General features: G+C 40.2%; 1 protein-coding gene across 1 annotated transcript; it reads right to left on the reverse strand.

Moving 5' to 3' along the window:
- Positions 1-4,637: 4,637 nt before the first annotated feature.
- LOC148028559 (uncharacterized) lies at positions 4,638-4,985 on the reverse strand. The gene has a single exon (XM_087688773.1). It carries the CDS (start codon positions 4,983-4,985, stop codon positions 4,638-4,640), a length of 348 nt encoding a protein of 115 aa, XP_087544899.1.
- Between the last annotated feature and the right edge of the window lie 10,830 nt (positions 4,986-15,815).

Consider the following 15,815-nt stretch of genomic DNA (forward strand, 5'->3'; position numbering starts at 1 on the left):
CATTTCAGATGCATTGATTGGTGGAGGATCATCAGTAAATACAATGATGGATGTCACAATGAAGGACTTAGGGTTGCAAGGAATTCAACCTACCCAATGGCTTATCAGATTGGCAGACCAAAGTAGAGTCAAACTGTTAGGCATCCTCCCATACGTAAAAACAACCCTTGCAGGAAGAGATTATTGGCTAACATATTTGGTGGTCAAACCAAATTCTTATGGGACCTCATACCCTCTGGTGTTGGGAAGACCTTGGATTTTTAAAGCAAGAGCCAGGACGGACTGGTTCAAAGGAACCCTAACCCTAGGCAAAGGACCCAATAAAGCAGTGTTAAAGCTGTATGGATCGCAAAAATGCAATGGATCCACATCCATTGAAGTCATAACTGACTCCTCCAACGAGGTAACAGATGGTACATCAGGAGATGAAGAGGCTGTTAAGCAGCTCTTTCCTAAGAAAACAGAGGCACTGTCCCTAACAGTGGGCACTGTAAGCCAACTGCCATGGGATGTAAAATCCTTTTCCATGGGTGAATACCTCCTGCCTCAACTAGAATCAACTTCTGAAATTACTTTTGACAGTGAAATAGAAGCATGGATATACTATTCTCCCTGTTACATGACAGTCGCAGAGACAGAGCAGAGACAGTACAGAGACAGAACAGTTACAATACAGCTACAGTACAGAGGCAGAGCAAATACAAAGCGGCTATAGAACAAAGATAGAGCAGATACAGAGGCAGTCATAGAGACAGTAACAGATACAGAGCCAGAGGCAAAAGCAGAGTCCGAAATGGTGACACAAGGAGAAGCACATGCAGAGGTAGAAGATTCGTTCTTCTCTTATAGAGCCACTACAGAAGCAAAGATAGAGCCTCCAGAGAAAGAGGAAAAAAATGATGAGGAATAAAACGAAGCACATTATGAAAGTGCAGATGAAGAATTCCCTCTGATAGAGGATGATCTTTTTGATGTCCCTACAGAGACCTCAGAGGCCAAATATCTCAGGGTACTGGATGGAGTGACCATGGTGCCGTCTGGGTTGATCAATGGACCATAAAGTATGCTGAATCTGTTTAAGTAATGGATTAAAGGCATAAAAATTAAGTTCACCAGTAGCTATTGTCACCCTGACTGTTCAGTCCAAAGAAAAGATGATGATGATGCCCCCTGCCAACAACAGAAGCTAGAGCCGGCCTCTAGCAAGTCCATGCTATGTGACATTCCTAGACGCATCTTCTGAAGATGAGTCCCTAAGTCCTGAAGAGGTCACTACTAACACAGAAGAAAACAAAGCTCTGATACCCTTCTAGCAACCTAAACAAATGAATGAGTCATCTGCTCAGAAGGAGGACATTGGTTCTAGTGGAACATCAGACGAGGATACTACTCTCTTGAAAGAGTCAAACCTCTATCTAGAAGCAATCCGTGGGACATTTATCTGCGAAGTGGAAGGTGAAAGACAACTAACGTTCCTAGATACTGACGGTACTCAACGTCACCTGAAAGTGGGTCTCAATCTTCCAGAAGAAGAACTAGTGGTCCTGCGAGACCTACTAAAGGAGAACTTGGACGTGTTTGCTTGGTCGTACAAAGACCTGAAGGGGATTGATCCCACAATATGCCAACATCACATTGACCTAGAGCCCAATGCCAAACCTGTAAGGCAAAGACAAAGACGGATGAATCCTAATTATTCTAGTCTGATTTGTCTATGTGTTATGATTACGAGTGTGGTGTGAAGTTCTTTCTTTCTTGCTTGATACAGGGATTTGGTTGCCTAATTGTTGCATCGCATGAAGTTTTCGGTCGCATATGTGTAGAGGTCATGCCGAATTTTTTCTAGGATGTGTATTGTCTGGGGTGGTAAATGGGTTAGTTACATCTATGTCTGTATGTGTGTCCTTCTTTTTGATTGATTTCTTTTTAATATCCCTTTGGTTGTTTTGCAAGCATTCTTTGTGACTGTCTGTATTGTGGTGTGTGTGTTTCCATCTGAATAGCGCCTCACGCTCCTCCCCCTATCCAATATGTCCCGTTGGTTAGTAGGAATTACTCTTCCCTATCCACTTTTGAGCCTATAGCTGCGTTGTTTGGTTAGAATAATTGAGAAGCTAGTATATGAATATATATGCTTTGTATACAAGATGCAGCCTGTGTCAGAAGCTAATGCTAAATGCAAGAAGGTAGAATATATATGCTTTGTATACAAGATGCAGCCTGTGTCACTCTCTGAAGTTGGATTGCACGGAGGCCAAGTAGAAATAAAAAAGGATGAGAAAAAATTTGGAAAGAGTGGAAATATCCCTTGTAAACCATGCTTTGGTGGACCCAATACTAGGAAGTTTATATCTCCACCTCGAGATCAGAAAGGTAATATACTTGTAAAACAACTAGAGAAGTATGAAACATGGAAAAAGTTGCACCTTGCTGTTCTGGATTGGGGCCATGGGGGATGAACGGGGATTGCAAAGGCAGAAGTGTAGATACACCTATAAAGATTAGCAGCTCTCTTCCAAAAGTTGAGGTTTAGGGATGGTGATGCAAATACATTTAAAGAGATAGTTGCTAAATTTCATAAGTCCATGGTGGAGGCATGGACTACAAACACTATAACACACTACATGGTCAGTATTGTCACCATAACAAAAAAATATCATCATTTTGAATTAGTTTGTGTTTCTAATTTCTTTTCTTGTGCAACATATACTTGAAGCACATGGTCCATACTTTGCAGATCAAGGAAGTTTGGCAATATGGTCAACTCAAGGTATGGAACGATCTCATTGGTAAGCTCACTATTCTTTTCAAAAGGCAACAGATCATGGAGGTGGCATCAATGACTCCAATTCTATGAGACAATTATTACAATGGTGGTATAGGAGATTAGAGATATGATACGAGGAAAAAGAAAAGAAGTCCAAAACCTCTCAAGTAGAATTTATAAGTAGGGCAATATATGAAGTAAGAAAAGAAAGATATGAAAACAACACAGCTAGACAACGCCACACAAAATGGTTGGCAACCCAAGTGAGAGATGGCAAGAAATGGAGACCTAGATAAAGATAATACTTTTGATGCATTTAGAGTCCACGAGAGAGCATAGGTACCCAGGATATGACACATCAATACTCCTATCTTTAACATGAAATGTCTTGCAAATTTTGTTTAAAATTTTGAAGGCCTGACACTATATTTTTCAAAGTCGATTTTGAATTATGCTTTTTACTTTTAAAAATCATTTATACCACAGTAAGTTTAAAAGTTTCGTACTTAAACAAGTCTCTCCTTTCATTTTTTCCCATTACTCTTCACTCTACCCTCCACATTTCTATCATTCATTATCACAACCATGGCATGTTCCCAGCTTCCTATCAAGAAGGCACCTGCAGAGCAAGAGCTCAACACTCTTCCAAATCTAGTGAGCATACTGTGAGTGTCAAAGGTCCCTTGGTGGTCGACAACGGTGGCTCTACTGCAGCTAATAATGGTGGTGCTATTGTGTCCAACAATGGTGGCCCTAGTGTGGTCAATAATGATGGTTTGCCATTGTCTAGAAATGGTGGTCCACGTGCTCTAGTTGCTCCACCTCCCACTACTGCTCCAGCTGGTAATACACGTCCTCCAACACATAAGAAGCGAAGATGGAGATCAGGCACAGCTGCGCTATGTGAGATAAGAAAATTCCAGAAGAGTGCCAACTTGATTATTTCTAAGGTACCATTCTCTAGGTTGGTGCAAGAAATACTGCAAGATTTGCAGTTAGGGCATCATCACAAGTTCTTTTCAAGAAACCAGGCAAGAAATGTGGGGCAACGGTCAAGCCAAGCCTTGCTTGCTCTCCAAGAAGCAACTGAAAGCTACTTGATTGATCTAATGGGTGATTAATTTTTAGCTAGTCATGCTTGACGTATCACTATTAAGCCCATAGATATGGTTCTTGTTCGTAGGATCCGCAACAACAAGGATGCATCTAATCTTAATGTCAACAATAGGTTTGGTTGTAGATTGTAAGAAGCTTAGTTTTGGCTTATCTTTCTAGTAGACCTTCAAGTATTTGATAGCAATGGTCTACAAAATGGAGCTAAATTTTGCCTATCTCTAGTTATACTTGGTGCAATGCACTATCTTCCGTGTATTTCATGGTTTCGTAATGACAAATCTGATATTTGATATTCTATTTTTCCATGATTTGCATTGTGCTTATTTCCAAGTTTCTGATTTTGAAAGTAGTTTTGTTAAGGATAAATTCAATGCACAATCACACACACATCGGTGATTGATCAGTTGTACATGGGCCGATGCACTATATCTTTATTGAGACTCAAGCTCATTTTGTTTACCTTAGTGAATAAGGTTAAGTCACACTGACTTAACCATGATTAGATCTAGGTCAGTTGATCTTTTTGTGTGTGGTACATACAGTTGACTCGTGTGTGACTGTATGTGGATAATGGAGAATGAACTAACAGGGAGCATGTCTGCTGCCCTGGAGCCTATGCCTTTGTCTCCTTCTCTTTCTCTCTGAACTTCAATATGGTATTAGAGCATCTGACAATATTATAGGTATTTGGCTCTTCATACCAACTGGAGTCACCGCATTGTGGGAAAAACCTGTCAACCTGTAAGCTTCATCCTCAGTCTGTGATGCTCTCATGAGCCTGGGTATTCACCATAACAATGCTTTTGCAAAGGTGATTGATGGACGCAGCACCCAGCAAGTCACGTCGCTCCTCGAAGGACCTGCTGTAGTAATCATGCGGCACCTTCTGGAACCGAAAGGAAACCACTCCTGCCCGCCTTAATAGAAGACCTAACTTCTCTTCCATGCTGGGAAGTACATTCTGGTTTTCTTTCGCTTCTGTGTCAGGGGCAAAGGTGTCCGTTGCTGCTCCGGTAGAAGAGGACAGATGATGAGAGCAGCTCTCCAGGCGTGCAATCCTTTCCAAGATGCGAAGTTGACGAGATTCGAGCTCCTGCCCCATTTGGGTCCCTAAGCTAGTTGCATGTCTGGACTTCTGTACCGTCGATCTAGTTCAGCTGGACTGGCCAGTAACAGTAAAAACGAAGGAACCTTCAAGAAAGCGTTTATTCTGATATGCCAAAATCAGTGCCCTTTTGGCCAGTGATTCTCCAGAGAGCACGTGAAGATTATAGAATGTCAGTGATGGAGTTATATCCAGGCAGTAGAGACGGATGTTAGAATCAGACAAAATAGCAAAAAATTGGAGCTCCTTCCATTGATGTGTGAAATGCCACCATAGCAAGTTTCCAATGCTGTTAAAGATGGCGTGGGATCAGAGTTCACTGTCTTCATGATGCTGAAAAGTCAAAAGGCCTCTGACAATAGTCCTGCTTGGGGTCGCATTACATTCCCAACAGGAGGTGATATTATCTTTCACTTGCATTCGTTGCTATTGGAAGATTGAGTCATGGAATGTCAGTGGTTGATTGGGATGTATTGCATATAGCAGATCCATTCATAGCAAGATTTATGAATCAATGTAATTCTGAAGTCACCAAAACGTAAACTATGCTCTCTTGATGAGAAGAAAGGAAAGAATCAGTGCAGAGACCTATACCATCGAAAAGGTTCCTGCAGCCACTGGCCAGAATACAAACTTGTGGCCTATGATTGGAATATCAGTTTTCCTGCACTGAAGCAGCCAACTGAGAAAATCTAAGTTGAGCATGCAAAGTTGGACATTGTTTGGGGACTGACTCTTGGGTTTGGTGAGGTGCATCTACAAAGATGGACATGGAGCCTTGGTTGCACTAAATTGAGTGTTGTAGCATGTATATTGTCACGTCATTGTGACCTTGACAAAAGAATGGTTGTAATGAACATGTGCTCTTTCAAGGCATTTTCCTCATCGTGGTCCACAACATTTTAAAATCTTGCAGATATGGGCTGAACAAACATACAATAGCCTCCTTGCCAAGAATTGCAGTAATCATATCACATTGGAATGCAAAGTTGTTGATGCATTGTAATTGTAGTTAAATGGGAATAAAAGACATGTACTATCTGAAAATGCAATAGTGGTTATTGTTGCAGTTTTACAATAAAAAAAACTGGTTGTACTACAGATCATGGAAGCGTATTGCCTGTTGGCATTTTTGGAAAATTAACTGGTTTTTTGCAAAACTTAAGGCTTTAAAATGGCAAACACAGGAGAGAAGGATACTATCACTCAGATAGTTGGTGAGAAGCTGGACTATAACAATTTTGTTCTATGGAAATTCAGGATGTCTAATTTTTTGATTGGAAGAGGATATTGGGATCTTGTCACAGGTCTTGAAGATGAGCCTAAGCTACCGGAAGATAGACCTCCAACACAGGATCAGTTGAAGGCACACAGGACTTGGTTGGAAAAGGCCAGCAAGGTCTTGCATTGGTTGTCTCTATGTGTGTCAGACACAAAGGCTATGCAAATTGCAAATTGTACTTCCCCAAAAGCTGCTTGGGACTTATTGATGAAGAATTATGGGCATGTTACTCATGCAAGAAAGACACAACTGAAGCAAAAATTCAGCCACATATCCAGGAATGGAAGGTCTATTGAGGACTATGTCAGTGAGATCAGATCCATTGCAGAACAACTAGGATCAATTGGAGCTGAAGTTGAGGATGATGATTTGGTAGCTACTACCCTTCATGGACTTGGACAGGAATATAAGCAGTTTGATACTTCCATTTCAGTGCGTCAGGAGCAGCCTGACTTTGATGAACTTGTAGCACTTCTTTTGCATGAAGAAGTGAAACTTGGACTTAATACAAGTTCCAGTGGATCTAAAAACAGTAGGGACAATGTCTTCTACTCAAATCAAAGGGGTAGAGGTGGAAGAGGAAGATCAAATTTTCGAGGAAGAGGTGCTGGAAATGCATATGCAGCCCGTGGACAGCAAGCTACTGGATGGCAAAATAGGCAGCCTCAAGCAAATAGAGGTGCCTCAAATGCTCGTGGAAGAGGAGGTTATTCACCTAGAGGAAGAGGCACTTGGCAGCAGCCTCAAATGAGTTATGGACAGCAATCAAATACAAATAAGGATTGCCATTATTGTGGAAAATACGGGCATGTAGCTAAGGATTGCTACAAAAAGCAAAATGATCAGAGAGCAAGAGGGAAGCAACATGGTAATTATGCTTCTTCTAGTGGTATGCAGGAGGATGACAGATTGTTTGCAATGCAACATGTGAAGAAAGGGTTGCCTGTACATGACAAAGCAGATGATGTATGGTATATAGACTCAGGGGCATCTAACCACATGACTCCTCATGGAGAGTGGTTTGACACATTGGTAGAAGGTGCTCATGGATATGTTTGCACAGGGGATGATACGCAACATGACATTATGCATACAGGTACTGTTCCCTTGATGATGCATGGTGACAGGAGAAAGAGTCTTTATGATGTATTGCATGTACCCTCCATAACCAAAAACTTGCTTTCTGTGGGACAAATGGCTGAACAAAATCTACAAGTTAGATTCAATAGAGATGGATGCTACATTGAAGAGTATGGTCAAGGATGCAAACTCATTGCTAAAGGCAAAAGAAATGGCAGGATGTTTACATTGGATACGAAAATTCCAGCATTGAATGCTGCTATGTACTCACATGAAAATGCTGCAATAAGGGACATTGAGATATGGCATAAAAGGATTGGACATGTAAATGTTCAAAAGTTGAAGAATATGCAGCATAAACAAGTTGTACTTGGACTTCCTAAGTTCAAGCATGCGGAATTGGGACATGTATGTCAGTCTTGTCAATTTGGAAAGCAATCAAGGCTTCCATTTATGAGGCATGTAAGCACTACTACTAGACCATTACAGCTTGTACATTCTGATGTATGGGGACCCTCACAGAATGCATCTCTTGGGGGATCACGTTACTATGTGTCATTCATAGATGACTATAGTAGGTACACATGGTTGTATGTGCTAAAGCACAAGAGTGATGTCATGGATGTTTTTCAGGATTTTAAGAGACATGTGGAGAAAGAATTGGCTTGCTATATCTCATGCTTGAGATCTGATAGTGGTGGAGAATATGTTTCTAAGGACTTTGATTACTTCTTGGCAGCTCATGGAATTAAAAGGCAATTGACATGCAGGTACACACCACAACAAAATGGTGTGGCAGAAAGAAAAAACAGGGTGATCATGGAATCGGCTAGAGCCATGTTGAATGAGAAAAGCCTACCAAATGCATATTGGGCAGAGGCTGTAATGACTGCAGTGTATGTCATGAATCGTACACCAACAGCAGGTATACATGAGGTGACTCCTTATGAGAGGCTTTATGGGATAAAGCCGGACATCAGCCATCTTAAGGTTTTTGGATGCTTGGCATATGTACATGTTCCAGATGAAAAGAGGAGCAAGCTCGATCCAAAGGCAGAAAATGCCATTTTTATTGGGTATGCACAAGATAGGAAAGCGTACAAATGCTACAATCCTTCTACTCATGAGACATTGATCTCAAGAGATGTGGTATTTGATGAGCTAAAATCATGGCATGAGAAGAAGATCACTGTGATGAATGATGAAAATGGCTATCACGAGCCTTATGTACATGCAGGTACAAATGAAAGTGCAGCAATTTCTGGGCCTTCTAAAGATGCTACTACGTCAGTTAGTCCTTGGACAGGTAGATTGAGGACTTCAGCATCTTTGTCCACTGACACGGGTATGTCAGTGAGGGGGAGAGATGTGGATAAAGGCAAAGGAAAACTTGATGATGTTACTGGGCCACTTACATGTGGTTATGATTCACCTGGTACTGATAGCTTGGATAGTGAGTTTGGTATTCCATCAGTTGTGACTCCTAGTGTGAGACATAGATATATACCACCTCATGAGAGAGGAGAGTCTCATACTGCACCTCAGTTGAGGAGATCAGAAAGAGTCAGGAAGCCTATGGATAGGCTTACATACAGTGGTTACACAGTGAGACACTATGCATATATGGCAAAAGTCACTAGCTTCAAGGAACCCACAAAGTTTTCTGAAGCTATTTTGGATGATCATTGGTGTAAGGCAATGGATGAGGAATATTCAGCATTGGCTGAAAATGACACTTGGGATTTGGTTGAATTGCCTGAAGGAAAAATGGCTATTGTTTGCAAATGGGTATACAAAGTGAAATGCAAATCAGATGGCACATTGGAAAGGTACAAGGCAAGACTTGTGGCAAAAGGGTATGCACAACAATATGGTCTTGATTATGAGGAAACATTCAGTCCTGTTGCTAAAATGGCAACCGTGAGGACAGTGATTGCTTTGGCAGCATCAAAAGGATGGAGTATGTATCAGATGGATGTGAAGAATGCTTTTCTCAATGGTGATTTGGTTGAGGAAGTATACATGGATCAGCCCGAGGGCTATACACATCCAGATTTTCCTACATATGTGTGTAGATTGAAGAAAGCATTATATGGGCTGAAGCAAGCACCTAGAGCTTGGAATGCTAAGATAAGTGCATGCTTACAAAAACTTGGCTTTACTATGGGCAAGGCTGATCATAGCCTATTCACAAAGAAGACAAGTGATGGTTATGTAGTATTAGTCATCTATGTGGATGACTTAATCATTACAGGTGATGATGTCACAGGAATTGTAGAGATCAAGGAAATGTTACATGCTGAATTTCAGGTCAAAGATTTGGGAGATCTAAAGTATTTCCTTGGGATTGAGGTTATCTCTACATCTCATGGTACTTGGTTGTTGCAGAAGCAGTATGCACAGGATATGTTAACCAAGTATGGTATGTTGGATTGCAAAGCATTGAGCACTCCATTGGAACAAAATGTTAAGCTACTTGCAAATGTTGGACATGAGATTGAGAATGTCACTATGTATAGACAAATGGTGGGTAGCCTGATTTACCTTACCATTACTAGACCGGATCTTAGCTATTCAGTTGGACTGATTAGTCAGTTCATGCAGAAGCCTATGAAGCCACACTTGGATGCAGTGAGGAGGATCTTGAGATATGTAAAGGCTACATCAGATTATGGTCTATTCTATGAGCATGATAAGCCTTTGGAGCTTACAGGATATACAGATGCTGACTGGGCAGGAAATATCTATGACAGGAGATCTACTAGTGGGTATGCATTTTCCCTTGGTAGTAGTATGGTCAGCTGGAGCAGTAAGAAGCAACCTACAGTTGCACTCTCTAGTACTGAGGCAGAGTATAGAGGTGCTGCACTAGCTGCATGTGAGGCAGCATGGCTCATGAAGCTTCTTGATGATTTGGGCATGCAGGAAGTCAGGCCTGTCACACTCTATTGTGACAACATGAGTAGTGTACTCCTAGCCAGTAATCCTGTCTATCATGCTAGGACTAAGCACATTGAGGTACACTATCACTTCATCAGGGAAAAAGTGATTGCAGGTGACATTGATTTGGTCCATGTGAGGACAGAAGACCAAGTTGCAGATATCTTTACCAAGTCATTAGGTAAAGATAAGTTTGTGCATTTCAGAGAGTTACTTGGAGTCAAGTATCCTACTTGAGCTTGAGGGGGAGTATTGAGACTCAAGCTCATTTTGTTTACCTTAGTGAATAAGGTTAAGTCACACTGACTTAACCATGATTAGATCTAGGTCAGTTGATCTTTTTGTGTGTGGTACATACAGTTGACTCGTGTGTGACTGTATGTGGATAATGGAGAATGAACTAACAGGGAGCATGTCTGCTGCCCTAGAGCCTATGCCTTTGTCTCCTTCTCTTTCTCTCTGAACTTCAATAATCTTTACTGTATTTAGCGATTTGGCAACACTATATCTGATATGCGATATTCCTTTTTGAATTTTTAAGTTTCCAATATTTCACGTAGTTTGGTTGACAACACATTTAACATGCAGTTGTGCACACTCGGTCCGATGGTGAGTTTTTTTGTTATCAGTGAAGTGTAATCTGGTTAATGCATTTTCAAAAAGTGATTGAACCGTCAATTTTATAAATTGAAATCTAGTGAAGCTTCCCCCACATGCCGAGCATCATAAAAAATTATGGATATTAAAGAATTGACCCCATTAGAAGTTCTGGAACACTTGCCTAGAGGCTCGCGTTTGGGGCCCTACATCTGGGGATTTAGGGCCCCAGACGCTAGCCTTTGGACAAGCCTTCAGGCCTCCGGATAGGTGTCCTAGAGACTTCTGATGAGGCCAAGACTTGACTCAACAATAGAGAACAAGCAGAAGTACATTATACTGAAGAACAAAGTGACAATGACATTGCATTCATCTCATATGAAAATGACAAGCAAGTACAATGTTAAATAGAACTGGGTAGGTGTAGCCTTTCTTCTCTATGCCTATGGGATTCAAATGCCTGCATGTCCTTAGCCCAAGACTGCCTGATCCAAAGAGGCTACAATAGGTGTGATTGCAAATATCAACACCCCTCCTCAATCACAACCAGAAGTACAAAGTGTGTAGAGATAGTGAAAGCAACACCTACAAAGTGTGGCACACCATAAACATGGCAAAACACCAGAGGGCTGTCACAGAAAAGACTAAGTGTGGGCATCAAAAACTTGGTGGATAGCTAGAGGCTATAACAGGGGCCTCAAAAAGTGTACAAAGGCTGTAGTACAAGGATAAATGAGGAGTTTACAAGCTTATGATAAAGGCATTTTGGCTTTAGACATTACAAGGCTAAAACAATCTATTAGAGTAGGTATAGAAGGACTGATGAGGCTTGTCCTTCTCTTGGTGGTCTTCTTCTTCTTCTTCCTTTGCTCCATGGTCTTCTTCTTCTTTCATTAGAGCAAGATAGGCCTTCTAGGATCTCTTTCTAGAGTGGAAAAACTTATTAGTGTGTCCGATCCTTTTGCAAAAATCACAAAAAAGTTGGTCCTTCTTGCCTTTGTACCTATTGCCAACATATAACACTTGTTCATCTCTAGAGGTGCTTGGTTCTTCCTTAATTTTCAACTTATTTTCCTCCTCTAATAGTGATGTGTGGATATCAACAAGCTTAGGTTTTTGAATATTGATTAAGGTTGTTGATAAATTATAATATTTAGGAGGCAAACTTTTAAGTAGAACACAAATACAAACATCTTCTTCCATTTCAATGTTGATTTCTGTAAGTTGGGTTAGAAGTCATTCCATGTAATTTAGATGTGTGGAAAGTGGTGTGCTGGACTTCATGTCAAGCTTGAAAAATTCAATCAAGAGACCATACTTTTATGACTTATACTGTGCACCAAAAAAAGTGTCAAGTCTCTTCCATGTATCATGTGAAGTATCATAGTTATCCACATGGTGGATATAGCTGTCGTCTAACTCCGGTTTGATAATGGCATGAGCCTTATCATCATTATTTTGCCAAGTGATTTCCAGGTATGCATCATGAGGCTTCTTTTCTTTGCCATTTGTAATGGCCCCTAGAGACCCTTCTTCATTAGGATGAGCTTGATGCGAGTCTTCCAGGTGTGAAACCGGATGCCTTTGAACTTGACAATTGGAGAGTCTTTTCCCATGTTGGAGTTTCAAAGGCAGTAGCAAATCAGCTCCAAGAATTCTCAAATTTTTGCTGTGTCAAGAGACACTAGGTGAGTAGTATAAGAGATACTAGTTATGACAAACTAAGTGTTACTTGCTTTGTTGGACTTGAGGTTTTCAAGAACCTTCAAAAATATGTTCCAAGAAATTGCTCCAAATCTTCCAAATCCCCTCCTTGATTTGATGCTGGTCTAGTTTGGTAGTAGACTTGAGTAACAAGGTGAAAATGAAGCTTGAGAAGGGCTATGCTTCAAAATATTTGCAAGAAAAAATCTCCAAAATCTTCCCTCCTCAATGGTTTGAGGATAAATCTTGCTGGAGTCTTCAATGGCCAAGCAAATCAGAGTGAAAATGTCTTAATCCAGGTGGTAGGAGAGAGAAAATTAAGAAGAGGAAAAGCTTGAGTAATCTTAGCTATGGTGGACTTGAGTTTAGGATTTCTAACTTGTTTGACAAAAATGACAACATCAGCACGTATATGCAAGCACTCCCGCCAATCTTGGGTGGGGAGTAGGCCTATACAAAAGGCTAAAAAAGCCCTATACTCGCAGGATGATGCACAGTATACACCAGAACAAAGATTGTACGACCAGATGAACCCAAAAACCATGCAACGATCATGAATCTTGATAATTCCAGAGCCAACGAGTAGCAATGTCGACAATTTAGGTGCTAGGATGAAGTGCCCTAAAGTGTAGAGCAAGCCCTTAGAAGAAAGCGTGTGAAGTTAGTGCATGTATTAAGAGATTTGAGAGCTAAATCCATATTCGGGATTTTGGGAATTTCCCATCAATATGGGAAAACCAAATCAAAATGGATTTCCTAATTTTTGGGAACTTCATTAATTTGGAACTCAATGCAATGGAACATATTACTACTTATGGTTGTTTCCAAGAGATTGAAAAAAACTAAAAAAGGTGGTGTTAATAAACACCTTAGTTTTAATATCCTTGAAAATATTCAAGTAAAATATTCAATTGTTGATGGATTCTTATAGACTCTCTTTGGCCTTCAATACAACCTTTGGGGGACTTTTAAAATTTTTTGGAGATTTTGTATCTTTCTTCATCCAAGAGAAGACAATGCTATCTATTGTTTCCCATCGTTCAGGATCTTTTTGGTTGCACATCCAATATTTATCCCAACAATTAACATGCGCCTCTACATTTGTAGCATTTTGATGACTACAAACTAGTGGTGCCCAATATTGTATATGTACATTGTTGAAGTTTTTGGAATTTCTATTTGTATCGACCACACTTTTTGCAACACCAATCCATATTGGATATACTGGATTTGAAGGTCTAACAAGCACAAAGTCATCTTTCTTAACATCAAGCATTGGTTCAAATGCATGTTTGGGTCTTTTGCTCAGAGGACCACAATAGTGATCATTCAACTCTTCCAATCCAATAAAGTCATCTGCATTATCTACATCCATATTGGTTACATCACTTTGTGTTCTTGGCCAAAAATCTATGAAAAATAAATCTTCTTGGACATTTGGAGTTTGAAGAATGTAGATCATATGTTTCCAATAATCAATCACTGGTGTTATAAACTTTGTGAACTCTGCTTCAGGTCCTTGTACATTTGACCATCTTTCCCAATACTTCAAATAATCTTTAACTCCACTTACTACTTCTTGATGATCCTTAACATACTCAAACATGGGGCACAACATTGGAACACCCTTTAGAAGAGTAGGCTTTCTTGCAATGTCTCTCTTCTATAATTCAATTCCTCCTTCTCTTGGTAACCAGTCTGGGGACTTTGGATGCATCTTCTATTGCATGATAGGTGTATTTCCTTGCATATAAAACCAAATTTGAAGAGGTTTTGAGTGACCAACAAGTGTATCTTTGGAACCACACAAGTATCCCTCAATGTATCTCTTAAAGTCAGGCACATGTGTCAATAAGAAAGGTGTAGGACTTGTCATTTGGCATGATTGAAAATGTTGCATAAGATGAGGAAAAGTGAAGTTCATGCTCGTCCTTAGCTTCTCTGAAATTTTGTTGAACATTGCATCGATGTCTTCATGTGTATGACCCACCATGAGAAACCCAAGCTCGATCATCTTGAATGTTCCTCGTGCAACAAGGAATGATAGATATGCAAAGAGATAGCAATTTTTATTTTCTGATCCACAATTATCAAGTTGAAGTAGTAAGTTCTCTGACAATCATTTGAAATGATGATGGTCATCTTGTGGTGTATTATCTTCCATGCATGATTTATTTTGTGCAACACCTTGATGGTGGTCTAGTGCTTTTTTTGAGTTGAGGGAATTTAGTAGCACACAAAGGTTGATCTCAGCATTCCATCTACTTGTAGATCACCATTTGCATGCCTGTGTAGTCGCTCCAAGTTCCTAAACCACAACGACAATGAGGCAATTGTGAAGTTAGGATCATGAGGCCATAGATCGAGTGAGAAATGTCCATATCTACCTTCTCCATGTCCATGTGTAATCATGCCTGTTAAAGAAACTAGTAGTTGAGTAGATCTTTCAGTCTCTTTTGATCAAAGCCTTAACCTAGGGATAGCTATCTTTTGCTGGTCCATTTTATCATGTATGATGCACAAGTTCTTATCTGGATCTAATATTGAGGCCAAGCGCCAACTATAGTATATGTTTCGATAACTTTGTTGTTGTAGCATGTGACATTCACGCTTCTTTAGAAGCACATTTCACTCTTGAAGACACTTTGTTGTTGCAAGTTTCTCTTTGATCTCTAAGAAAATACTACATTTGGAGAAGTCACTTGTCTTTGCTAAGGTTACATGCTTGAAATCTGTGTTCCAAATACGATTGAAGGTGAACAAGGACATTTACTTACATCTAATACCACTCAATGTTGTATTTACTTCTGCCCATATATCTACATGCTTGTAAACATTTGGGATGACCAATTGTGTCGCCCTTGATCCATCGTGCATTGTTCTACTCTTGTGTGGCATTTTCTCTGCATTCTTCTTAACAAAGTCTCTAAGGATGGCTCTTCCCATCTCTGTGTGATCCCAAGATGCTCTTATTACCCCCTTGTTTCCATGCATTGCCCTCCTCACGCCATGCTCAAAATGTGTTTTGTACCTGTAAAAAGATGTCTTTGGGATTCCATGAATCTCATACCATGCCCTTCCACATACCACTTGTCCATTGAAGATGAAGTTGTACTTTCTTGTTTCCAAGTAATCAATCCTGCATGATGATTCAAACTTGTCATAAACATAGTTTGTGCGGTCTTCAAATTGCAATCCCCAAAAGCATTTATGTAATTGTTGCA

This window comes from Lygodium microphyllum, chromosome 11 (assembly GCF_053477565.2).
Source record: "Lygodium microphyllum isolate KBCC chromosome 11, Lygodium_microphyllum_v1.1.10, whole genome shotgun sequence".
In the NCBI taxonomy this organism is placed as follows: domain Eukaryota; kingdom Viridiplantae; phylum Streptophyta; class Polypodiopsida; order Schizaeales; family Lygodiaceae; genus Lygodium; species Lygodium microphyllum.

Bases quoted from the DNA above. Each gene is read 5' to 3' on its own strand.
- LOC148028559 (XM_087688773.1), bottom strand. From the start codon at position 4,985: ATGGGGCAGGAGCTCGAATCTCGTCAACTTCGCATCTTGGAAAGGATT.